Here is a 26,675-nt window from a genome sequence, read left to right as displayed (position 1 = left end):
TCTAAAAAACAATTTTTTGTTATCCTTTACTTGGGATGCCATCCTCAGCTCCATGGTAGCTTTGGCCCGTCTAACTGCCTCCCTACAAGCGCGAGCAGAGGAGGTATACTCCTCTTTGGTAATCTCTCCCTGTTTCCACTTTTTATGTGCCCCCCTTTTGGCCCGTAGGCTGCCCTGGATTTCTCTGGTCAGCCAAGGAAGCCTCCTGGCCCCTTTCCCTCTTTTTCCTTGCATCAGGATCATCTCCTTCGGTGCCCGAAGGATCATTTCCTTAAGGCACAACCACCCTTCCTGGGCTCCCATCTCTTCAAAACTCCTACTCTGCAGTGCGTCCTTGACTAATCGCCTGAGTTAATTGAAATCAGCTTTCCTAAGGTCTAGCACTTTTACCCTACTAGTTACCTTACCCACTCGATGTCTTATGAAAAATTCTATTATTTGGTGATCACTCGATGTCTTATGAAGAATTCTATTATTTGGTGATCACTGATGTCATGGTGAGCATCAACTATAGACCACCAAAGCAGGAAGAAGTTGTTGTAGCTTTTTTCAGACAACTGATAGAATTTTCCAAATCACAAGACCTGGTGCTCATGTGGGACTCTAATTACCCTGACATCAGGTGGGAGGGTAATAGCAATGCAGAGGGAGTGCATCAAGTTTTGGGAGTCTGCCAGGGATAACTTTTCGGTGCGGTGGCAGAAAGCCCAATAGGACGAAGCTTTTCTGGACCTGTTGCTCTCCAACAGGAGATTTGGTTGAGAATGGGAAGATGGAAGGTAACGTACGACTGTGACCACAAAATGATAGAGTTCATGATCCTAAGGGGAAGAAGGGAAGAGAGCAGTAGAATAAAGGTACTGGACATCAAAAAAGTGACTTCAACCAACTCAGGGAATTGGTGGGAGGATGCCAACTCAGCTTGTTAAGCTACTGGTTGGCCATGTCTACACAAGACACTGACTATGCAGTAGGCTGATACTACTGCATAGTAGTGTCATATGGCAAAAACTGTGATGTGACACTGTGATCTCATGTAGACATGGTTGTTTAACTGGAGATGGTTCTGCCTTGATCAGGAAGGTTAGACCAGATCAGGAGTGGCCAATCTGCAGTACATGTGCTACAACTAGCATGGGCAGCCTGTGTGTGAGGCACATGGCAGATCAGGGAGGGGACGCAGAGGCATATAGGACAGGAAGCAGAAAGCAGAACAGCAGATTGGGCAGGTGGAAGGGATTGGAGTGGCACTTGGGGAGGGTGAGGGCCTAATTTGTGGCACATCTGTCTAAAAAGTTGACCCCCCCACTGGACTAGATGACCTCCTGAGGTCCATTAAAGCACTACTTTTCCTACGTTTTTATGAAGTTACAATGATAAAGTTAGAAAAACAGTTCAATATCTACTGAACTAACCAGAATATATCACAACCCCCATAACATACTGAATCTGACTTTTTCCTTACTTGGGATTTCAGAGCTTGAAGTTGAGCTTCATAATTCTTAACCATTTCATATTTTGTCTTCTGCAAGTTCTCCAATTTTTGTCTGAGCATCCCTACCTACAGTTGGAATACATATTCTGGTTTATTTTTTCAAAATACTTCCCAAAAGTTAATATTTAAAACAGACAAAGTTTCATATCAGACTATTGGACAAGTAAATATTTTATAATCTAGACATTTAAAAATTTATTCAGAAGGAAAACTACATACCACAAACTAAATTGCATAAACATTGTGTGAGATTTTATGAGTATCAAGTCCATTGTGTGGTTGCATTGTGATTTGATTGTAATAATACATGACTGTAATTTAAGATTTTTCCTTGAAAGCAGCCCTATAGGCCAACATCTAATATGAGCTTCATTTCACTAAACTGTAATTACACTTGTGGAAATGATTTGAAGACACCATCTAAAATTGCACTCTGAGTTCATACTTTGCAGATAAATCTTTGCATCTCTACAAAGCACAGAACAGCTTTGGGCTTTGACAAGCAGTTATAAGTAGTACTGCAATACAAATGAATAAATAAGAACAACAATATTCATAATAATGCACTTGGAATGGAATGCATAAGGTCCTAATTAGACCTGAAAAGCTTTTATAATTATTGAATATGCATAAGAAGGAAAGAAAGCATTTGACTTTCAAATCCTGGATGGAGTTAGCAAGGCAGCACTTGAAAAAAACCTACCAGATAACCTTTTTTTTTAAATTGTAAATGGAGCTTATTTGGTCTGTGCATCATTGCAATAGAATAAATATGGGACTTCTCAATGGGATTTATGTAGCAATTTTTCAGAGTAGAACCACTGATGTGGTTCAATGAGCAAACATATTCAGTGAACAAGCTACTAGCAAACTCCCTCAAACATGCTATCTTTGTATGGGATGGCATTCATTAAGTACCTCTTGACCTTTCTGATCCAATTTGCTTTGGGCCTCTGCTAATTCTTGATCCCGGACATCCATCTTCGCTTCCAAAGCTCGCATCTTCCTTTCCCATTCCACTTTTTTGTTGCTTACCATGATGTCAATTTGGTGCATTAATTCCTGAAGCTCAGCTTCACATGGAGAAGCTCTAATAGTATAAACAAATTAAATATATTTTTTAAATATAGTTTTTGAGAGGGAAAATATGTTTATTTAATAACTCTAATTTATTTCCTTTCATGGGAAGATCAGGTCTTCAACATAGGGGGAAAAAAAGACTGAAACCTAAAGGACGACCTCAAATATAGATGGAATTTCAATTTATTGTTTTTTCTTAGCTTGTAAGTTGGAAGCTAGAATGTATTCTGGATTTCTAGGAAGCCAGACTGCACCTGCTTTTCATGGCTTGTTTTTGTTAACTTCTATTAGCTAAGGCAATGCTTGTTATGCTTTATCACATGATGTAAGGTTTCTTCTCCTTTCTTGTACCCACATGGAAAAAATATGTTTTCCCCTCCTTAAACTATGGATGATTCACTACTGCATTACTTAAGATTTACGCTATAGGTTTCCCTCACTCTATGCTGTACATGTGTTCCTGGAAAGCAGCTCATAACTCAAATTCGCATAAAGGGAACCCACTTTACAATGTAACAACTAGGGATACGTTCCAACACCTTGACTGTACTGACCCCCAGACCCATTTCTACCACTTTTACAAGACAATTTTGGTACTTGCCAACAGCAGACAGTGCACACAAGCACAGGGTGGTGGTGAATGTTTAATTAGTGTGAAGACAGGGTGGTGAAGGCTTCAGTGATGGACCAGGGAGAGGGGTAGGAGATAAGCTAGCGGGACGCTTAGAAGCTATAATGGGGATGGCAACTACAGAAACACGTGTCGCAGACAATGAGCGAGGAGCAGAGATCACGCAGGAGACTATATTTTGGTGCGTGTCACTCCCACAATGTACCACACAAAGCAGCTGACTGCGGGCTTCCACAACACCAATTGCATAAGAGTGAATTTACCTTGCATATAATGAATTTTTGGTATAAAACGGTCATTGCATAAGTGTGAATTTGCACATACAGAACCCTCATACACCGAGGGAAACCTGTAGTATAATTCTCTTTACATCATGTGAAAGATAAGTAACACAGTTATGGAACAGGTCCTATAAAATGAGGAAGCATCTGGAAAATCAGCTTATCAAATTTTACCAAGCTAACTGAAGAGAACATTGTTGATAGGTTACCTATTAACGTGAAAGTGTTTTAACAAATGCTACCCTGAATATTTTACCAGTCCTGTCTTAAATTATCTAACTGCTTAGACTACATAAGTATAAATGGCTCATCCCCAAAGAAAAGCTATCTGCTCTAATTACTTTAAGGGAAAACTATCACATCTAAATGAACTGATATTTGCAGAAACTCATTAACTATTTTAATAAAAGAACATTTTAATTGGAAATACTTGATATAATATTAACATAATTATTTTGGTTACAATGTTAAACACTTAGGGAAGTTTAAAGACACCTAAGTTTGCTGCATTTTTTAGGGAATAAACCATTCAACTAAAAAATTCCACTCAGCTGATGAACACCTTTGAGTAGTACATGGAAGATGAATCCCCCACGGCCTAGTGATATCAACTGGTAAATCGAAATAGTCCGAACCTGCACTGTTAGCACAGAAACAACTTTCAGAATGTCACCAGAACTAGGGTTACTAGACTTCATTTCCAGCTCCAAAAAAGGGGATACCTGACAGGGGAACACCTTACTCTCAACCCACAGACCCTTGTCCCTGCTGCTGCCCCTTATGCTCAACCCAGTCTTACTCCCTCGGGCTATGCTGGAGGCCCTCAGTCCCAACCTGCAGCCCCCTGGCCCAAGCCCCTCACTCCCAACCCGCAGACCCCTCCCCCTCTCCCCACCCCTGGCCCTGCTGGTGCCTTGTACTCCTGACCTCCAAGTCCCCAAGTCCCTCCCATGCCCTTGCTCCCCAGCCACAGCCCTGTTGGTGCCCCTCACTCCCAATCTGCAGCCCCCTGCTCCCACCAGCCCTGCTGAAGGGGACCCTCAGCTGCCCCCATCCCAACTGGGCTGGAGCATGGCGACTCCGATTCATGCGGGTGGCAGCGGAGTGAGTACAGCTCCAGTGCAGGGTGGAGGGAAGAGGAGGGGAGACCTGTGGCATCCCTTGCCTTTGGAAGGGGCTCCTGTGCTACGCCAGGCAGCCTCGCTATGTCCCCCTACACCCCCGGGCAGTGTCTCCTGGCTGACCCACCCCCACCAGCATGGGCACTAGCTCCTGTGCTACAAGCCTGGCCACAGGGCGCCCTGCTGCCCTCAAAAGGCCCGTCCCCTTCCCTTGCTGGAGGGGCAGGCACTTCCCCCTGCCCTGGCCTGCCCCAGCCCCAACAGGTACCCACTCCCCTCACACACACCTCTCCAACACACATGCAGCCCCCACAGACAGTCTCCAAGCCCTGGCCCTCCAACCACCCCACCCCCCCGATTTACCTGCATTCAGCTTCTGGGGCAGTTCCCACCACTCTGCCTGGCTGCACGCTGTACAGTTGTGCGTGTGCGCACACACACACACACGTGCGCTGTACAGTTGTGCGTGCGCACACACGCGCGCGCGCGCACACACACACACACACACACACACTGCTCCTTGCCTCCAAATGCCTACCCCCTGCTCCCACCAGCAGAGCAGAGAAAAATGTCAGACACTGGTTTAGATTTCAAAAAAACACCTGGACAGAGATCGGAGGACTCAAAAAGAGGACATGTCCGGGAAAACCTGGATGTATGGTAATCCTAACCAGAACATAAAAAATAGCAAGCGGTTTGTGATCAGTCCATGTGTTTATTGACCAGTATGCGGGCGAAGGGCTGTTAAAACTAAGTGTAGGTAATAAGATTTCAGTCACGTGACTTTCCCAGTATGACTGGTAAATGTACTCCAGCAACAGTACATCTCATATAAGATAGGTAACTTTATTTTTCTAAAGAGGGGAGGATAGGGGAAAGGAGAAAAAGACAAATAATGAGAAAATGATATCTTTGAAACATAAAGAAACCTCATTTCCATTATACTTGTGCTCTGCCTAAAGGCAGATTTTCACAGTATCTTCAACATAAAGCAATAAGGTTTTCAAACTTCTAACGTTAAGTTTGAAATTTGTTCTTTTCAACAGAACTCATTTGACACTGATGAAAGATATCTGACAATTTTACTTCAGGCCACGAACCTTCATGAGGAAGACTGTTTTGCCAAAAATTCTAACAGAGCTCTACCCTGCTTTTTCATACGTCTACTGGATATTAAAAGGGTTAAAAGGACATGTCATCAGCATATCAATACTAAGATGCCTTCAGGATATAATATTACTTTTTATTTTAAATTTTAGTATTTTCAATAGTTTTCAATAAATTTAACATTGTACTTTTGCCAAGAGCTTCAATTCTTATCCAATATTTATACACTATTTATTTAGGAAATGTTAACAGGTTTACAAATAATTGCCACATAAACATCAGATATAAACAATTGTTATGAAACTGATTTTCTTGGTTTGTTTAGAGAACCATTATGCAACTTTATGGTAACCACATTTCTCTGCTCTCATTAGAACGAGCTGTCTTATAGACGCTCATGGAGTGGGCTTTTTTACACCACCTACAATATGCTGTTTCTGGTGATTTTACTAATTGAGTGATTCTGTTCACATTTATCAAATAGGCAGATCAACCATTAATTTTTAAAAAATGGAGACGTATGCTAGATTTTTGTATGTGAATATATCTTGTCTGAATATTATAATGAACTATCTAAATACCTACTTGTTATCTGTTTTGTTGGGTACGTAACTAGTATATTAATTTTTTCCATAATGACAATCTCCCCATGTTTTCTTCCCAAGGAGGGAATCAGTGGCCTAGCAATTACTAGCAGATGACAGATTAATTTTTCACTTCTTTGAGTGTGGCATTCACGTAAGGAATCCTTGGGAGAATAACTATAAGGACACTGGGTAATAAATATCCAACTGTTTATAATATTTAGTTATGAACCATATCCCAGTAATGGAAATGCCCATCATATAAGCACAACATCTCTTCATTCACAATTTTTCCAACATTTATTCCCATTTAGTTTATCTATATACTTTAACCAAACCAATGTGAGGTACTATTGAAAAAAATTAATAAAGAAACATTCTTTTATCATACTACAGAGATTTCTGATCCTCTTTACCAGATCAAAAACCATTCCTGTAGGCCAATATGTCCATCCAAATCCTTGTCCTGCTGTGTTGTATATGGACATCGCTTTATTAGGGAAGATATCTGACGAGACTGATATAAATTAATTATATTTTTGTATCCTAATGAACAGATAACACCACTTCTATTAAAGTTAACTTTCTGTATAGAACCAATTACATAGAAATTTAAGAAATACAATACTTAGCATTAAGAGATACTGATACCAAGGGAAAAGGGGCATATTAAATTTAGCTTTAATTTCTAAATAAATTAGAAAACTTTATTTGGTGAATGAGAGCAAACAGTATACAAGCCATTATTCTCTGTTATTAAAACTTTTTGGTTTGTGCTTTGGATTTAAATCTCAATTATCTGTAATGAATGTCAACAATGAATTAAAAGAATTAGAATTACAGGGCTTGAAATTAAGGAAGGGAGCTGATTGGCTTTCTTGTCCAGTCCTCTACAGAGGTTTAGAGGGATATTTCCTTTCTTTAGTTATTATCCCAAACTCACAGATGTCACTAAAGAATATATAAATGCTTCTATAAGGTGTGATTTTATATTAATCCATGGTAATCTAGAAATATTTACATTGACACAGTTTTCTTCCTTATTAAGAGACAAGCGTCTGGCTAGATTTGAATATTTCTAATCCACAATGGTTTGCAACCAACTGTTTTAATAATACCAAATAATCTTTAGAATATTTAGAGAGAAAAGAGTTTCTGTGGGTGATATACTTTACTGGCCCAATGATACGGTTAGGATAGACCTGAAGAAGAATGCATTGTATTTGAAAGCTAGTCTAAGTCTATTCCAACCGTGCAGTTGATCCAATAAAAGATATCACCCAGAAAAATTGTTGCCTCTTGCATATTTCCTGGACCACCATGGCTACAATATCACTCTAACCCTGAAATATTCAGTCTATTCTTATTTAATGCACATGTACAGTATTTGATCTCAGTCTTTCCTTATACCATATAAAATTTAACAATATGCTCCTTATTACTGCAAGAATTTTGCCTGTGATGAATATAGACAAATTCTGAAATTGGAAAGATGTCCTTGGCAGAATATTTGACAGCAGCTATTTTTCCTAGCCAAAAAATTGCATATTTCCTCTATGTTTCATTTTCTTTGGCAAATTGGTCTTTGACATTTAAAACATACATGCAGCTCTTCTAGTATGTAGCCTGTATTCCTGCGTGTTGTATTGTACCTAAATATTTTCTGTAGCAAATATTGCAAATCTGGCAAAATTACAGCTGACATTTTATATTTGGCATGATTTCCTTCAGTGTTTTTCACTCTTTTGTAGAGTCACAGATTTCTTTAGATACTCCCTTTAGGGATATGTTCAGGCTAGTAAAAACGTATTACATAATAGAATCATAATCAAGTAGGGCTGAAAGTGATCTCGTGAGGTCATCTAGTCCAGTACCCTGCTCAAGACCAGATCATCCCTCACTAAACCACCCAGCTAAGTGGCTCCCTAATTGGCTCTTAAAAATTTCCAGGGATGAAGAGTCCATGACTTCTTCAGGTAGCCTATTCTAATGCTTGGCCCCCCTCATAGTCAGAAAGTTCTTCCTAATCTCCCAACTAAACTTCCCCTGCTGCAGTTTGATGCCATTCATTGCTCCCCTAGCCCTGTCTCCTACAGCTACAGAGAAACATCCATCCTCTCTATAATCACCTTTCAGGTATTTGAAGACTGTTATTAAATCCCCCCTCAATCTTTTCTCCAGACGAAATAACTCTAGTGCTTTCAGCCTTTTCTCATACATGTTGCCTCCCAGGCCCCTAATCATTTTTGCTACTCTGCACTAAACTGTTTCCAAACTGTCCATGTCCTTCTTGATGTGTGGGCCCAAAATTGGACATGATATTCTAGGTGAGGCTTCATTGGTGCTGAAGAGTGGAAGAATCACTTCCCTTGGTTTGCAAGTCACACTCCTTTTAATACAACTGAGTATGCAGTTGGCTTTTTTTCTTTCTGTCAACAGGAATCCATGTTGGGTCATAGGAAACTTTTATACATGTTCCAGGGGTGCGGGGTAGGGTGCTTAATTAGAATAGTACTGAGGGCTGCTTTAATTAAAGCACCACAGTGTCTCATGTATCAGTGTCCCTGCACTTCAAAATGGTGGTGAGGGCACTTGAACTGAAGCTTGTTTGATGAGCTTTAGTTCAAGCACCCCTGTTGCCTTTTTGAAGCGCAGGGATACGGATACATGAGACACAGAGGCTGGTTGGAGCACAGGTTTTACTATGCTCCAGCAGACTTGATTAATCGAGCTGTAATTGCAGCTGTAATTGTGCATGCAATTATTCCCTTCAAAGTGCAGAATGTCTCACATTTCCTTGTTGAATCTCACCCAATTGATTGGAGACCATTTCTCCAGTCTATTTAGGTCATTCTGGACCTAGTCCTAATCTCTGGAATATCTGCAACTCCTCCCAATTTGTTGTCATCTGCAAATTTGTTAAGCATGCATTCAATTCCATCATCCACATCATTAATGAAAATATTGAACAATATCAGATCCCTGGGCAATCCCACTTGACACTTTCCCCCAGTTAGGCATAGAGCCATTGATGACTACTTATTGAGTTTGATAATCTAACCAGTTACATTATCCACCTCACAGTACTTTTGTCTATTCTGTATTTCCTTAGTTTGTTAATGAGAATGTCATGAGAGGCAGTGTCAAAAACCTTGCTGAAGTCAAGTTGTATGACATCCACTGATCTGCCCCCATCCATAGAACCTGTCATCTTATCATAGAAGGAAATCAGGCTGGTCAGGCATGAGTTGTTCTTGTTGAATCCATGCAAGCTGTTCCTGATCACTGTCTTCTCCTCTAGGTGCTTCATCATAGATTCCTGGTAATCTTTCCAGGTATTGAGGCCAGGCTGATTGGTCTGTAATTCCTCGGATCCTCCTTCTTCCCTTTCTTAAAGATGGGCACTATATTTGCCCTTTTCCAGTCATCTGCGATGTCAGCTGATCTTCACAAGTTCTCAAGGAGGACAGTCAATGGCTCTGAAATGACCATTTCCATCAGTACCCTAGGGTACATCTAATCCAGCCCTGCTGATTTGAAAAAAATCTAGTTTATCTAAATAATTCCTAACTTGATCTGTTTATACCCTAGGTTGTTTGTCTTCTTCCCTATGTTTGCTGCCAGCTGTAGTTGTCAGTTAGTAGCGGCCCCTATTTGTGAGAACTAATGTTAGTTATTAATACTGTAGGCTTCTCTGAATCATCTGTAACTAGATTGCCTTTTGCCTTCTGTAAGAGACCTGCTTTTGACATACTTGTAGAATCTCTTTTTATTGGATTTGCGCCCGCCTCTGCTCTACTAGGTGTTCTTGTGCAGCCTTAGCCTGGACTATCAATCTTGCCTGTCCTGGCCTTGCGAGTGGACCCCAAAGGCTACCCCGGCTGACGTCCGGGGAGCCCCTTAACTCGCCTGCCACAACTTCAAATGGAACCTCAGTGGAGTGGTTCCCCTTCGAGGTGGCCTCCAGGGTTGTCACGCCTCTCGGCGGGCACTCACGGGGCTCCAACCTCCCCTACACCCCGGTCACTTGCCATCTTGGGTCGCAGGTCTTCTGGCCCTTTGGCATCCCTGGTTCCACTTGGCTTCTTCCCCAGCCTCCCATGGCCCTCCAGCCACGAGTCCCAGTTTCCCCGGGTCGCAGCTCGAGCGTGAAGGCTTCAAGGCCCCTGGACCTAGATCCAAGTAACCCGTATCCCTAGTGCCCCATTCCAACCACCCTGTGACGTAGCATGCGATTCCCACCACCGTGACTGCCAAAGAGATGCGACCGGTGAACCTGGAGGCCACAAAGGAATAAAGAGGGCCCTTAACCTATGGGCCCCGTGTCTTCCCTGTGCCTAGGTGCCCCAGCCCCAGCTGCTTACCCCACTTGGGTATGGTGTCCCAGCCGACTCTTCTTGGGACGTTGTGGGCCCGTCCGTCGCTTAACCGTCCCTGCTTGGGGTCTTCTGCCGCACCCCGCAGCTATCCCCGTTGGAGTTCCTGTCGGCCCCGCCCTTGTTACTTCCTCTCTGGGGCTTCCCTGCCAGCTTGCCAGTCGGTGCCTCCGCCGGTTCTGCAACTGGCTTCACTGCCTCTGCCTCCGTCGGCCTCACTGCCGATGCTGCTGTCGGCTCCGCTGCCGACTTCTCTGCTGGTGCCTCCACAGGCTTTGCTGTCGGTGCTGCTGCCGGCTTTGCTGCTGGCTTCTCTGCCAGTGCCTCCAGAGGCTTTGCTGTCAGTGCTGCTGCCGGCTTCGCTGCCGGCTTTCCTGCCGGTGCCTCCACAGGCTCCGCTGCCGGTGCTGCTGCTGGCTCCATTGCCGGCTTTTTTGCCGGTGCCTCTACCGGCTCTGCTGCCGACTCCACTGCCGGTGCCTCCGCCGGCTTTGCTGCCGGTGCTGCTGCTGGCTCCACTGGTTTTGTGGACGGTGCCTCTGCTGGCTCCTTCTCTGCCGTGGCCTCCACGGGCCCCGCCCCCGCCGTCCCGGGCTGCCTGATGCAGCGGCTGCCCCCCTTGGGGTGTGGGTTTCCCCGTCGAGCCTCCACTCACCAGCCGCCTTCCTGTGCCTCTGGGGCCGCCTTTTGTTTCCACCGGGTGGTGTCTCCAGCTGACGTCACCCGGCACCAGCTGAATATGAACGTGGCTGACGAGCCGCGTGGGTGGTTTCTCTGCCTGCGCCGCCTCACTCTTTTCGGCCCCTGCAGATGGTAAGTTGGGGCTGCCTTCTATTTTGGGTTGGGGTTCTCCTGCAACCCTGGCACCCCTGGGACAGGATTTTATGTCCCTTGCCAGTTGCATCTCAAATTGTGCCTTGGCTTTCCTCATTTTCCCCCTGCATGTGCATGTGATACTCTTACACTCTTCCCTAGTAATATGACTATGTTTCCATTTTTTGTAGAATTCCTTTTCTGAGTTTCAACTCACTGAAGAGATAGCTGTGCAGCCAGGATGGTCTCCTGTTGTACTTCTCATTCTATCATTCATGAAGTCTCTCTTGGACTCCTTTCCCCACTCGGACTTGCCTCCCAGGAAATCCTCCTATCAGTTCCCTGAGTATCTTAATGACTGCTTTTTTTGAACGCCAGTGTCTTTATTCTGCTGCTTTCTTTTCTTCCTCCCCTTAGGATCATTTCATGTCACTTTTATCTAATTACCTTCCACCTTCACATTGTCAACCAATTTCTTCCTGTTTCTGAGCATAATATTGAAAAGAGCTTTCCCCTTAGCTGAATGGTCTACAACCTGTACCAAAAAGTTATCCTCAATGCAGCGCAAGAATTTGTTGGACTGCCCATGGACTGCTTTGTTTCCCTTCCAGCAGATGTCACGATAATCAAAGTCCCCTATGAGAACTAGTTTCTGCTATTTGGAAACTTATATCAGTTGTTTAAAGAAGGTCTCATCTACTTCTTCCTCCTAGTATGGTGGCCTATAGCAGACACCCACTGTGACATCACCCCTGCTGCTCTCTCCTATGACCTTTACGCAGAGGCTTTCAACAGACCCACCTTCCACTTCATACTGTACCTCAGAACATGTCTACATCTCTTTTATGTACAGATCAACACCTCTTCCTTTTTCCCTTACTTGTCCTTCCTGAATAAGTTCTATCCATCCATGACTATTCATGTCATGTGAAATATCTCATCATGTCTCCATAATTTCAATTACATCATAATTCCTCAATTATACTAGGACATCCAATTCTACCTGCTTATTTCCACTCTTCTCACATTTTATATTAATGTTTCACCTATCTAACAAACTGCCCTATTTTCTCCCTGAGAATAGTGCAAAGGCTTTGCTATTACCTCCAAAGAACCTTTCCTCCCCTTACTGAGCTTTTACCCAGGCCCCTTAGCTCTTTACTTACATCTGGACTTCTGTCTCCATCAGTGAATAAAGCTGTTTTCTCATATGTTTCTGCAAGTTTTATTTGTCACAACTCCTTTAATCCTTGTCCACTGTGAAAAAGGCTCTATAGACAATGGAAGAAAGTAAAGGAGGGCACATGCATCAATGCCTAGTTCCCTTAGGTAACACCAACAACAAAGGCTTAATCCTATTCACTCATACAACTGGTTTTGGACAATTACAAAGACCATTTATCATATTAAAGGTACAGGCAGCCCTCGACTTGCACCGTTTTGACTTACAACATTTATAAATTGACACCTTGTTTCAACTTTAGGACGTCAGTTTTGACTTTACAACACTTGATCTGATGCAACGCCACGCCAGAGAATAAGTTCGCTGTCTCACCCATCTCCCTGGAGAACATCTATACTAATTTCCTTGGACACTTTCTTTAAGAAAGCAGACAAGGCTCTAGAAAACCCTGCAGCCAAGACTCCTGAAAAGACTCCAGCCAAGAACCCTTCAAAAAGTCCAGCAAAGTCACCTCAAAGAAGTCCTTCCAAATCAATAAGATTACTATTTACAATATAAATACATTAATGTAACTATGGCAGACAAGGTTCTTTGGGTGAATCTGATATCTTTTATTAGCCCAACTTAAATAGTTGGAAAACAATTATTAAGCAAGCTTTTGGGTTCAAAAACCCTTCGTCAGGCTAAGGAAGTATCAGCAGGTGGCGTGTGCTCTTCCTGGATGGAAGAGCACACACCAACTGCTGAACTGCTGAAACTTCCTTAGCCTGATGCTCTACAAATATTATCTGACATTTACCTGTTTCTAATGAATTTAGTTTGCTCTGGGTTTGTGTAAGTTTTGACCAGGGATCATTATTGTCTTGATAGTAAGTAGGATTGTTTTTGTTTTTGAACCAATGAATGTCTACTGTAAAGTATATAAGCAGTCCTGGGACTAGGAACTGGAAACTCCTCCTGCTATAGCTTGGGCCAATGGGTACCCAAGAACTGAAAAATCATGAGGCTAGGTCAGCAAGCAGAAGCAGCCCTCCCCTGTAGCCTAGTAATACAGGTCCTCCTCTAGGACATGGGAAAGACATCAGTTCTGGTTCCTGCAGTCAGATTTATTTCTGTATTTTAACCAATGATTTTCTAATACAAGAAATGCATTCTCTATCTGGATCACTGTCCTAGGACCAGGCACCTAATTCTTACACGTTGCAATGCCTATGTGGAGGCTCAGTTACCAGTCTGCATTTTGAACTTAGCTCTTGTTTATACAGGCAATTTAAACTGGAATAAACCTGGCTGCACTTATGTAAAGAGAGTTGTGTCCACAGAATACAGCTTCTTGCATCACGGTAAATCTAGACTAAATCTGGAAATTATACTTTTGTGCTGATCAACCTGAATTTTAATTCAGCGTGTTATATCAGAGTAACATTTGAGTGCACAACTCTTCTCTGAAGTATTTTGTTAGTCTGTTTGCTCTTTTCCCATACTGCTTTTGCCATGCCCTAATCAACTGCTCGTTTTACTTATGTGGTCTTGTTGGGTTATCACAAGACCAATCTTGCAACCTTTCAACAGTCTGCAGCGTAACTAGCTATATGCTCTATCCAAGCACCCACTGCCATGCCATCTGCTCAGATCTTGACTACACCATATTCAAAGGAGAGTTCTTTGACATTGAAATGTTTTCACTGAAGACCAACACATGTACAGTTCTAGAGCAAAGGACGCTGCTTTTTGATAATTATCAGAGTAATTACATGGGGGTTTTTTTACATTTGCAACCTCATCATTAAAATCTCATCATGACATTTTTTCAATAAAAGCTCTGAACAGTTTTATTGTAATAACAAATCCTACAAAGCTTTTTAATATCAATATTAATCATGGGATGCCTCTTTTAATATGAATGTAACTCTTAAAGGCTTTTTAATGGCAAAATATTTAGTAATGCAATTTTTAAATTTACTATAAGTCATATAGTCGGTAATATCCAAAGTTGTAGCAGGCAACACATTGTAAGAGAAAATAACAAAATACAAATACTGACTTAAAGTCATTGCAAAACAGCATTAATACTTTGAGCTTGTCTGTAGAGGATATAAAATGTCATTTTAGAGACAGATAGTGCTTTAGAGACCGAGAGAAGTCTAACATCACAAGGCAGTGCTACCTTTCCCCTGGTTCTTTGTGAAGTAAAATATCAGTGCGTATCTTGCAGGATATTCATTAGCTTTTGGAAATAGATACTTGCTTGCTGTTTCATCTCTCACTAATAAGGAATATGTCCCCCAGTAGCAGTACTGCCTACAGATGAAATCACTAGATCGAAAGTTCCCGGCAGAATGCACCTTCCAAACTGTCTCCAGCCAGTACAGCTCACTTGTGCTATTGATTAGAAAACTGATCCCAGGGCTTTTGGTCTTTTGCAGCCTCCCCAGTGAGTGATATTCAGTACAGCAACAAAGTAAAATGCAACCAACTCTGTGATTCTGGATAGGACAACAACCAAACCAGCAGCACCAGCACCAGCACAACAGCCTACTCCACCCCTATGTCACTTCCCATGCTGAGCCTTCCACTGCCAGAGGAAGAGCTGGTGCTGGATCTGGATCTGAGTGCCATAGCAAGGGAAATTCTGGGGAAGGAGGGGGAACCAGCTGAGTTTGTGCTTGACACCCCTCGAGTTTCCCTTCCAGCCAGGTCTCCTTCCCCAGAAGGCACTTAGGAGGAGGTTGATATAGAGGTGGAGGCAAGTGGCTCAGCTGAGTCCACTCCTCCTCTTGCTGTGCCTCTGCCTGCTGAGAAGAGGGAAAGTGCAGCAGCAACCACAGATGCACCCGCATCCCAGAAGTGAGCGGGTAGTGTGGTCTGGGATCGTTCTGAGCTGGCAGATGATCCCACGTACTCTATCTGCCTGCACTGCCGAGCCCAAACCAGCTGGGGCAAGGGAACAAAACACATGAGCACCACAGGGATGCTGATGCATCTCTGCAGGCACCACCCCCTTGCTCTTGTTCCTTCTCAGCCTGGCACCAGTGAGAGCGTGTCCAAAGGAAATTCCCCCACTCGCTCCAAAGCCCCCGTTCCCCCAAAGCAGAGGCAGGCCACCCCGGAGCAGTGGGGGAAAGGCAGACAGGAAGGGCGGCACATTCCAAAGGCGAGCAAGCTCACCCAGAGAATTGGGGAGCTGCTTGCTGTCGATGGCGAGCCGTTCTCCCTAGCTGAGCAGCCAGGGTTCAGGTGGCTCATGGTGCTCATGGTCCCATCATACTAAGTGCCCGTATGCACCACCTTCAGTAAGACGGTGGTGCCATCCCTGTATGAAGCATGCACGGAGTACTTGAGGGAGGAGTTGCGTAAGGCAGGTCCACAGGTGGCCTTACAGTTCACCTCGGACATCTGGAGGACAGGTGTTCCTGGGCATCTGTGGTCAGATCCAGCCACACTTGGCTGAGGCTTGCCCAGTAGGCCACCAAGGTGTGAGCACCTGTCCTGTCCACTGACCAGTGTGCCGAGTGAGAGGGTGTTCAGCATTGCTGGGAATGTAGTGATATCCCCACCGTACCTGCTTGGATGCTGGTTTGGTGGAGCAGCTGGTGTTCCTGAAGGTGAACCTCCCGCTGCTGGGGTTCCCCAAGCTCCAGGTGCAGATGGACTGAATGCCACCTTCCTCGCTCCGTCCACACCTATTTCCTTTTTTCCTTTTTTAAAAAAACAGGTAATGCCCTGCTCTCAGCTGGAGGGGGCACTAACCGCATCACCAGCCAGCAGGGGAAGAACATGTCCCTGCTGAGTTTGTTCCCCTGCCAGGACAAACTTGGAGGTATGGGATGGGACTATGGGGAAGGAGGAGACCCCAGGTCCTGGACATGACCACTAAAACTGCACCCTGCCAGGATAGGGAGGCCTGGTGGGACTGCTGGCAGCACGGCAGCCCCGTAAATGCCAGGACCAATGATCACCCGGTGAAAGGCGGGTAGGAGGTGCCATAACCTCCAGCTAACGCACGCATGCACGCAGTCCTGGCTGGGGAAAGCCCAGACCTGTCATGTCTTTGACAGGCCTGAGGCTTGTTGGTTATAGTTCAGTTGTTAGGCTCCCAGTGTGCTTGGCTTAGCTGCCCGGGATGCCAGATTTGGGTTGAAAAACCCTTTGTCAGGCTGAGCAAGTACCTGCAGTTGGTGTGTCTCCTGGTCCTGGATGGAAGGAATAGTAAAGAAGCCAGAGGCTGGCCTGGCACGCAATGCAGACAAGAAAGCCAGTCAGTGAAAATAGAAATGGAGGCGTCAGGGAGTGAGGGACAGGCTGGGGTAGAGGGGAAAGGGGGATGTAGCAACACAGGTAAAATTGCAGAGGTACCTGGGGAGTCAGATGCCTGGCAGGTTTCGGTGTGTCAGAATTCCACTGTCTAATCTATACTGAGTCCATGAGTTGCTGTACCTAGAAGACTGATGAAGTTCATAGGCCCAGCTGTGAAAAGTGGTTTGTAATTTGTTCCCTCTCAGGATCAGGCCTGAGAGACTGAAGGCACAGTGTATTTTTGGTGAGGAATGTGCCCCACAAGTAATTGGGTATTTTTGTCTTTGATAGATTCTGGTGTGCAGTTTGTGGGGGTACTGGAGATAGTTGGCAGGTTTTATGTTTTGAGCTGTAGGAAGTTGGCTTCAGTTCTGGTGATGAGGTTAGGTGCTTGTTTGAATGTACAAACCACTTTTCAGAGCTGGGCCTATGAAATGCACTTCATCAGCCTCCTAGGTAGCAGGTACAGAAACTCATGGACTCAATATACACAGTGGAATTCTGGCACACTAAAACTTGCCGGACATCTGACACCCCAGGTACCTCTGCACTTTTACCTGCGCTGCTACATCCCCCACCCCACCCCAGCCTGTCCCTCACCCCCTGACGCCTCCATTTCCATTTTCATTGACTGGCTTTCTTGCCTGCACTGCGTGCCAGAGCAGCCTCTGGCTTCTTTACTATTCCTTCCATCCAGGACCAACTGCAGGTACTTCCTCAGCCTGATAAAGGGTTTTTCAACCTGAAAGCTTCCTAAGATATATTTCTCTAACTATTCTGGGTTTTTTTTCATAATAAACATATAAAGATAAAAACACAAGATAAGCCATCACACACACCATGAGTAACATATATCCCTCCAACACATCTTTACTTCTTGCTGTCAATTCCTTTATAACAATAAAGGCTCTGTGACAGTTCTGTTTGGCTACATTTGATGCTGCTGGTGCTATTGGTGTTGAGTCACCTACGCTATTTGCACCTGCTGTCGTTCACAATGGTGGACTGAGCTGAGGCTGTAGGGGAGAAGTCCTCACTGGGGCACACTGCCGTGTTGTACAGAGGCCCCAGCACCAGGAAGGGCACACCTGAACACACACACAGTGTCACCCACCCATGTCACAAGTTTTGCCTGTCCACAGTCAGAGGTGCAGGGCCCCAGAACCCAGAGTCCCCCTGAAACTATCTCATTGAGAACCGGCAGGCGCCGTGGTCGCAGGAGGGCCTAGCAGTCAGGCCTTCAGTGGTTTTCCCCCGCCTCTGCCCCAAGATGGACACAGTTGCACAAGTACCCATGTCATGAGGTTTGCTTGTTGGCAGCTTGAGGTGCAGTTTCGCCAAACCTCCCGCACCTATCTCCTTGAAACTTGGCAGGCTTCATGCCCTCAGAAGGGACTACCACTCCTGCAAGTTTCATCAAAATCAGGCCAGAAATGACAAAGTTATAGCCTGTTTTGACCTTCCCGATTATATCTTATGGGTGAAATGTCAAAACAGGCTTGAAACGCAGAACTGTTTCGACAGAACGATACGGAAGAGCCGTTTCAACTCAAAACAGAAGTCAAAACGGAATGCTGTTCCGTCAAAATGAAATGCTTCCGTTTGGCACAGCCCTATTTCTCAGTACTACTAGGTGTACCAGCACAGTCCAGCCAGCCTCCTACATTCAGCCATGGACACTGTCTGCTATTTCAGAGAAAACCAAAAAACACCTGTCAGGTGAAAAAATTCTTCCTACCCCAAGCAGGCAACATCACAGTCACTAAGAAGTTGGGAGAAAGAGGGTTGAATTTGACCTGGGAGCTCAAAGGGGCAGACAATGCCTTGTGATGTCACTGGAGCCTGGCTGCGACAGAGACGACAATATAAATAGACATGACATACAGTAATGGCTCTGGGACAATGTTGTTCTCCTTGTACCTCCCTGATCAGCACCCCAAAACAGGTATCACAGAGAATATTCTATGATGATTTTGAGGAGTTTGAAAATGGAGTTGATTACCCCCCAAAAAATAATCATGAGATGTCAAGAGAAGAATTGTGGGATTTTAAGAGTTTGATCTCTGATTGTGAAATGTAGAAAATTTTCTACATATTCCACCATATGCCATGGGGAGAAAGGGGTGTGAGAAGACATTTACCATTCATATGTGGAAGCAATGATTTGTAGAGAAGAACAAGTCACAACAAAGCCTTTACATCAAATCTTTTATGTTGGTACATCTGACTTCAAAGTAAACACACCTAAATAGACAAAACTTTACTCTCTTGTTCTATTTAGCAGACTAGTGATAATATTTAGAGACTAGCAAATTACTGGTCAAGAATGACCGGGGGGGGGGAGGAAGAAGGGCAATAGAGGTCTGCGTCTGGCGGAGGCGCTCCCCCCCCCAACTTCAGGCTGGGGCCACAGCTGCTCCCCACCTCCCCCCTGCTGCTTTGGGCCAAGGCTGGGGCCACTCCTTGCATCCCCCCACTGCTTTGGGCCAGGGCCGGGGCCTAGGCGTGAACCTGGGCCATTCCCCTTGTCCCCTTTGGGCCAAGGACACTCCCCGCCGCTTTGGGCCAAGGCCGCTCCCCACCTCCCCCCACCACTTTGGGCCGGGGCCTGGGCTGTTTCCCCCCTCCGTTTTGGGCCCGGGCTGGGGCCATTCCCTGCCTCCCCCCATTGCTTTGGGCCATGGCCAGGGCCTGGGCCCGTGACCGCGGTGGCAGAAAAAGACCAAGGGGGTAGATCCGAGGGGGCAAGGCCAGCACTGCTGGCCTTGCCTCCCCCAGCTCCATCCCCTCTGGCCCCTCAGTCCCCACTGCAATGATAGCACTCCACCGACTGTCTCTTTCTGTGTAGAGCACTCTGATTGGCTGCCAAGACAGCCAATCAGAGTGTGGCTAAAGCATTATGGACAGACAGACTAAGGCTGTTATAATATTAGAATAACCCATATTCTGTTTTCATTTGCACCCTTTAAATCTATTGACTGGCAAAAACACACACAAAACAGAATTTTCTACATTCTAACAAACTGAGCCTCAGCTAACAATTCCCAGCTCCAACCATTCCTCTGCTTTCTATTTTCAATAGTAGTTGAATTTATGCACCAGCTGGCCCCTCTATCCACTCTCCAATTCCACTCATGTCCTTTTCATCAAGTTTTTAAAGAGTTCCTTATTTTTTCCTAATGTTTCCTAATAGATAGAAGAAGAATATTGTTTTCCTTATTCTTTAGAGTAGTTAAAATTTTAATTTAGAAAGCAATATTAGAGACAAATTCTGAGTTAAGGGCTCCAAACTTTTTTTTCATGCTCTCTCTCTGTTAAATTAAGGATTTAGAGATGCCTTCAACAGTGTGTATGAGGTTATATATGTTAACATGAATCAAAACCTATGGAGAAAAATACATTTTAAGTACACAGTTACATCTTAAATCATAAATTCACTTAGTTTTAGATCTTTACCCAGATACTTTAAAACAAAACTTATTTTAATGATACATTTTCAAGAAGAAATGATGTAAACTGATTTAAAATGCAACACTCCATTAGGACCGGTACCATTAAGTTCCATTAAATTAATCAGTGTTTATTTATTTAACAGTTATACTTCTTCCATCAGCAATTCATATACATCTGCAATAAGCAATTTGTGTAATATGAGTGCTATATAAGTGAAATAATCTTCATTATTTCTTTAGCCATTATACAATTTATCTTGCAAATGTTCAGGGAATATCCACTTTTCTGGGATATTGCCACTGAAATTTTCATATTGCTAGACACAATAACAATGCATATTAAAATCTTTAACAAAAAGCAGCATCAAGTTTTTTAAATCAACATCATTCTGGTTGTCTACTTTTTATTGCCAAAGGAATTAGTTTATAAAACAGATTAACAATTTACAAATCTTTCACGCTTTAAACTGAAAACTGATTTTGATTTGAAATAAATTACAAACACATCTGAAATCTAAAACAAGCCCAATAAATAAGAAATAGCTTCCATTTACGAGTAAAGGTATCAGGATTTGATGGTTTTTACATTATCATTAAATATATTATAAAAATAATAAACTTTGTTTAAGAAAATTGTAAAGGTTATCGAATGACATTACCGTATTTATTTCTCTTATCACTTACAAAATCTGAATACTTAAAAGCAAAATAGACCCAGATATACTGTATTTACTTGAATCTAAGATGACCCCCCAATAATTAGATGTTATATATGGAAAATGTATACATTTGTTACGATTTCCCAGGTATAGAATTATAGGAGAATTGCCTTGAATTTTTCCTCTACTGCTACAGCAAGGAAAATAAATCGGGAGATTGGGGGAGGTAGCCCCTTTGCTCTCTGTCCCCTCAATTTCTTCCCTCTGCAGCCCCTTCCTTTCTCTGTCAAACCCTGCTCAGGCTCTGTTTCTCCCTGACCCTGTAGAAATGAAGAGCAAGAATTAAAACACCGGGCGTATCTCCATGTGCAATTAGTGCATGTGAATAAGCTGCATAAATCCCCCTCCACTGCCCCCTGCCTATCCTCCTCTGCAATCTCAGGCTCCTGCTTCCCCCTCTGCTCCCTCCTTCTCCCTTCCCAGCAGGCTCTGCTTCCCCCTTCCCATAGGCAACGAGTAGGGTGGGCACAGGGGGGCAAGTGCCCCCCCCCCCGCAAGATTGGTCGCTGCTGAAGCCGCCGCCTGTGGGTGCCTATGGGTGCTGCCTGTGGGCAGTCACCACTCACCGCCGTCACTGCCATGCCCCCGCTGCCAACACCACCACCACCTGCAGGCGGTCACCATGCCCCCTAGCCACCAGAGGCACGTGTCGTTCATGCCTCTTCCCCCCGCCCCAGGCTCTGCTGCCCTGCTCCCACTGCTTACCCTTGCTCCACACCAGCAAGCTCCATCCTCATTGTAGCTTGAGACACTGAGCACGCCCCCAGCCCAGCTCTGTAGCAGCAGTGTGCAGTCTGCACAGCTGCTAGGGGGCCGAGTTGGGGAAATGGTGCTACAGTGGGATTCATAGATTCATAGATGCTAGGGTCAGAAGGGACCTCAACAGATCATCAAGTTCGACCCCCTGCCTAGGCAGGAAACAGTGCTGGGGTCAGATGACCCCAGCCAGATGCCTATCCAGCCTAGCTAAAAACATCCCCTAAAAACAGGGGATGTGGGACATGTTTTGGGAGTGTGCATATGCAAAAGGAGTGTGGGAAAAGGATTACTGCCTTCTGAGTGTCACCAAAATAAACCTTTTGTTAGTGCAGGAGATGATACTATACGGACTCATACCAAAGGGACCAGAGGAAACATTATTAAGGACTTTATTAGCATGTTTTAAAACTAGTTTATGGAAAGTAAGAAACCTTGGAGTTTTTAGGGATTGGCTTTCACTGAAACAGAGTGCCTGAAGCTGGGGCTGTATGAACTGAAATACTACATCCATCGGGACAACGAAATGATTGGAGAAGAAGAGGCAGGGAAGAAATGGAGAAAAAAGGACTGGACATACTTGTTTCACTGAACCGATAGAGAGGACTGGTAGGAGGGCAAAGAGTTTCAGGTAGTTACTGAGGTAATCGTTTTTCACGGGGTTCTGTATGGAGAAAAAAAGTTTTGTAAGAGTTTTTTTGTGGGAAGTTGCTGTATGTTGTTTAAGGGTTTAATATATGTAGTTGTATGTTTTCAATATGTAGTTGTTTTTGTGATATGTGACACTATGCAAGTGTAGGGCGATAAATGCGTTTTTTAAATAAAATTTGTAGATGAATACCTTTTATTTATTTATTTATCAGCATGTTTGGGTCATGTGTTTTATAGGCATGCTCTCTGTTGGTTGTATTCAGCCAGCATCATAGTTGGTTTCAACTACTGAGCACACATTCCTTCTGGCAATAGTTTAATGATAAGCAATATATTTAATGATGTTTTCTTGTTTGTGACTATAAGTGGAAGGGCTTTGCTATGCTGACTGGGAAAAACCCTTGTCTTATATTCAAGTAAATATGGTAATACAGTTTATTAAGATGTAATATATTACATATACTTTTCTATTAAATAAATGCATTACTTTTATGAAGTATAAAGAAATGCCTATTTCAGAACAGTAAAACAATTTTCTGACCTGCAATTTTAAATAACTGTCTTAATGTGTTATATTGATTTTTGTATTATTTTAAGAGTGTTAAATGGAAAATCTCAGTCATATTTATAGACAGAATATTTTACAATTTACTTAGAATTACTATATGTTGAGAATAATTATGTGTGTTATACTGTTGATTTATAGATTATGGAAGATCATCAGTTTGCCTGCTAGCCCATAATAAGACCAGCCTGGAAAAGGTCAGGGTCTGGAGCCATGGAGTGATGAACAATTATGCTGAGGTAGAGTAGGGAGGGTCTTAATCACTCATGAACATGCCTCTGTTGATCCACTGCAATTGTTTCATCAGTATTTTCCTATCCCTCAGAAAGTGTAGCTAAACTGAAGTGATTTAACCCTGTTTAACTTGGAGGTAAGGTGCTGTGATTTCATTTCCAGGATAGAAGCAGACAAATCAGTGATAACAAATAAACAGTAAATTGCTTCCTTCTCCTATTAAAATAACACAGTTCATTTACTCACATGCAAAATCGCCCCCTTGGTTTTCCTACTTCTCCAAGAAGAGAGCAGACAACAATAGCTCCATTACAGCTTTACAGCATAATACAGCAACAGCATCACTACACCATACAGTGTAGCATCAAATAAGGATAAGGACGATGGCCCTGCTTTGCACCGCAAGCAGGAAGAAACACTATGGGACACTGGTGGAAGGGACTAAAGAGATGCTTTGTCCCTTTGTGCTCCTTTATACCAGTGAACAGGATAGACTGCAATATCGTTATAAACATATTACGTAGTGTATTTGAACTTGATCACTATATAGGGCCAGATCCCACCACTTTTAAGAAGTAATTGATTTATATGGTATTGTTTATGTGAATAACGTCTCCCCTTGTACTGGATTCATAATCTCACCTATGTTTCCATTTCTTTTTTTTAGAAATATTTTTTGTTGTATTAATATTTTGAGACTTCTGGTGGAAGAATGGTATTTATTTTATATCAAAGAAAAGACCGCTCAGTTGTGAGGAAAAGTGCATTTTTACTATTCAGTGGGCACATCTATGCATGCAATTAATGTACATACATAAACTCCGGAGCTTACTGCTCTGGACTTTTATTGCTTCTGGGTGCACTGTTGAAATGTGCACTTGGAACCGCAGCACGTTGAGTCATGTCGGAGCAGCCCTGGCTGGCAGTGGGCTTGGGGGATCAGCCTGCCAGCTCAGGTCTGCTCCCTCTTGCTTAACGTCCTGTGGAGGGGCTAGCTGGGGAAAGAGGGTGCTTCAACATCATGCTAGCAAGTGGGCAGCCCCTGCACTGAAGTGCCCTCTTGCCTCAGTCAGCCGGGGCAGCATCTACATGTAAAAAAACTCCACAGCAGGATAGTACTTGTGTTTACAAGTACTAGTCTGCTGCAGAGTTAATTAAGTTACTCCAGCCTAATGGGAGTGCATATGTAGAAGCATAATATTTACTATGCAGCTAATTAGTCTACTGTGCAGTAAATGTCTCATGTAGATATGCCCAGTGGGTGCATCCACACATGCAATTAACATGGAGCAATACATTCTGGTGCAATTCACACCAGTCAGCAGCTCCCAGGCACAGTGCAAACACGTGCACCCAGAACTGCAGAGCCAAGGTACAGCAGCCCCAGACTGGCGTTGGGCAGTGGAAGGGCTGACTAGGGCACAAGGGTGCTACAGTGTAGGACTAGTGCAGCCCTCACACTAGCACTCTCATGCCCCAGTCAGCCTCAGTCACTGTTGACATGTGTGTTGAGACAGCATAAATTACTCCGCTGTAGTACTTGCCCTAGACAGTACTATCTTACTGCAGTTAATTAATTTACTGATCCCTAAATATGGGAGCACATGTGGACCAGGACACTTTACTGAAGAGTTAATTAGTCAACTCCACAGTAAAGCACATGTATAGAAGCACCCAGGATGAACAAGGAGTTAATTATGTGAGCAATGTCTGATTATACCCTTAACAATTAATTTCCTTGCTTTTAGGAGCACAGGTTTTGTAAATAACTTGATATTTAAACATATGTTTTTGTTGCTTAGCAACTTAACTTTAAAAAAAAACATTAAAAAAAGGGTTATAAGCAAAAGCTCTCGCCCCTTCCCCTTTTTATTAGGGAAGTAAATAAAAATTCTTATTTTTACTAAATACATGAAGAAATGAAAATACCAAAAATATGATAAACAAGTAAATAATAAATGCATAAAATGAAAATAATAAATAAATACATAAATAAAAAATGATGAGAACGGTCCCTAGTTTATTAGATGAATCTTTTATTAAGCTGGTTCACAGTGGGCATGTCTACATGTTCATTAGTGCACTTTTGCTAATCCGCATTAAGTTTAGTATCTCCATTGTGAAGTACTAGAAAAAGGTGCATTAGCCTATCTTAATGTGCATTAGCAACAGCACACTTCTTGTGACACTTAAATATGCATCAAAATAGGCTAATGCGCATTAAAATGCATGTGTAGACACACCAAGCCACTGCTTCCTCTCTACAACAACCGTTATGCCACATTGCAGGTAGACTTGCGCGCCACACTCCGGCTCCTGCTACATGTTACATATATTATATAGTTAACTGGTTAATTCCGCAATAAATTTAGACTGGCCACACATGCAAAGTAATTATCACTTACAGGGGCAGATCTAGGATTTTAAAAAAGGGGGAGAGGGGTGCAGATGCTGTGGTGCATCATATAAAACAGAACACATGTTTCTCTGCAGATAAAGATAAACAAGACACTTCATTAATAAGGCGGGGACTACAGCTAGTTATTCACTTTGAAACTGAAGCAAAAAACAAACAAAAAACTTTGATGGCATGTGGATTATATCATATATAATGGCATGTGGCATATCATATATAATGGCATTTGTTGGCATGTGGCAATATCATACATAAACACACAACAAACAAGGAAAAAAATAATCCAAAGATGCTGCTTCATTAATCCTGGAGTCACTCAAGTTAAATGCATGTGTCGTTTTCAGATTCAGAGAACAAAATCATGCCTTCTCGAACACCCGCAGAGCGCCGCCGATGCTCCACGGACAGCACCTTCTACACCTGACCTAATGCACACCCGAGTTAACATTTCCACACCTGAGTTAATGTTTTTAGCTAAAGTTAAAAAAACCCAAACAAACAGCGCACAGGGCTGTGAAACAGAAATAACCCGACTAGGAGCAGAGCTCTGCTCCCTGCCCTGTTACAAACCTGCCCCCCTCTGTCCTTCTTCTGGGGACCAGCGGGCACGTGCCGCAAAAGGCAAGCGAGGCGGCGCAGGTGACAAGGAACCAATATTTGATACTGGGAAATCCCAGTCTCTTAAAAAAACCAAACAAACATGCCACAAAGAAGTGCAACAGCGCAGGCAAAACCAGAGCCTGGCCAGCCAGCGCCCCGAGAGGCCCCCAGGACCCAGGGAAGGCTGCTGGGGCTGGCCCAGCCTGCCCTACCCCACCCGGAGCAACTTGCCAGGGGGCTCACGGCTCCGTGCGGTCACCGGGCGCTGCGGGGCCCTATCAGGAGCCGGCCCGCGCCGCAGCTGCTCACCGGGCC

At 43.7% G+C, this 26,675-nt stretch overlaps 1 protein-coding gene across 4 annotated transcripts in view; it reads right to left on the bottom strand.

Annotated features, from left to right (window-relative positions):
* Positions 1-26,675, bottom strand: part of DEUP1 (deuterosome assembly protein 1) — a 108,404-nt gene extending 81,729 nt beyond the window's left edge. For 3 of the 4 annotated variants that reach the window (XM_006018634.2, XM_006018635.2, XM_006018636.2), the window contains exons 1-3: positions 12,655-12,759; positions 2,414-2,585; positions 1,466-1,561 (exon numbers count right to left, since the gene is read on the bottom strand). In XM_006018634.2, coding sequence (XP_006018696.1) covers positions 1,466-1,561; positions 2,414-2,585; positions 12,655-12,698 — 312 coding nt within the window. In that variant the 5' untranslated portion in view covers positions 12,699-12,759. Of the gene's footprint in view, positions 1-1,465; positions 1,562-2,413; positions 2,586-12,654; positions 12,760-26,591 lie in introns of those variants that run through there. The other variant, XM_025197862.1, reaches the window with a different exon arrangement.

Source organism: Alligator sinensis, unplaced genomic scaffold, assembly GCF_000455745.1.
Source record: "Alligator sinensis unplaced genomic scaffold, ASM45574v1 scaffold116_1, whole genome shotgun sequence".
Taxonomy (NCBI): domain Eukaryota; kingdom Metazoa; phylum Chordata; order Crocodylia; family Alligatoridae; genus Alligator; species Alligator sinensis.
Note: the sequence above shows the minus strand (reverse complement) of the source record. Positions and strands in the feature narration are given on the sequence as shown.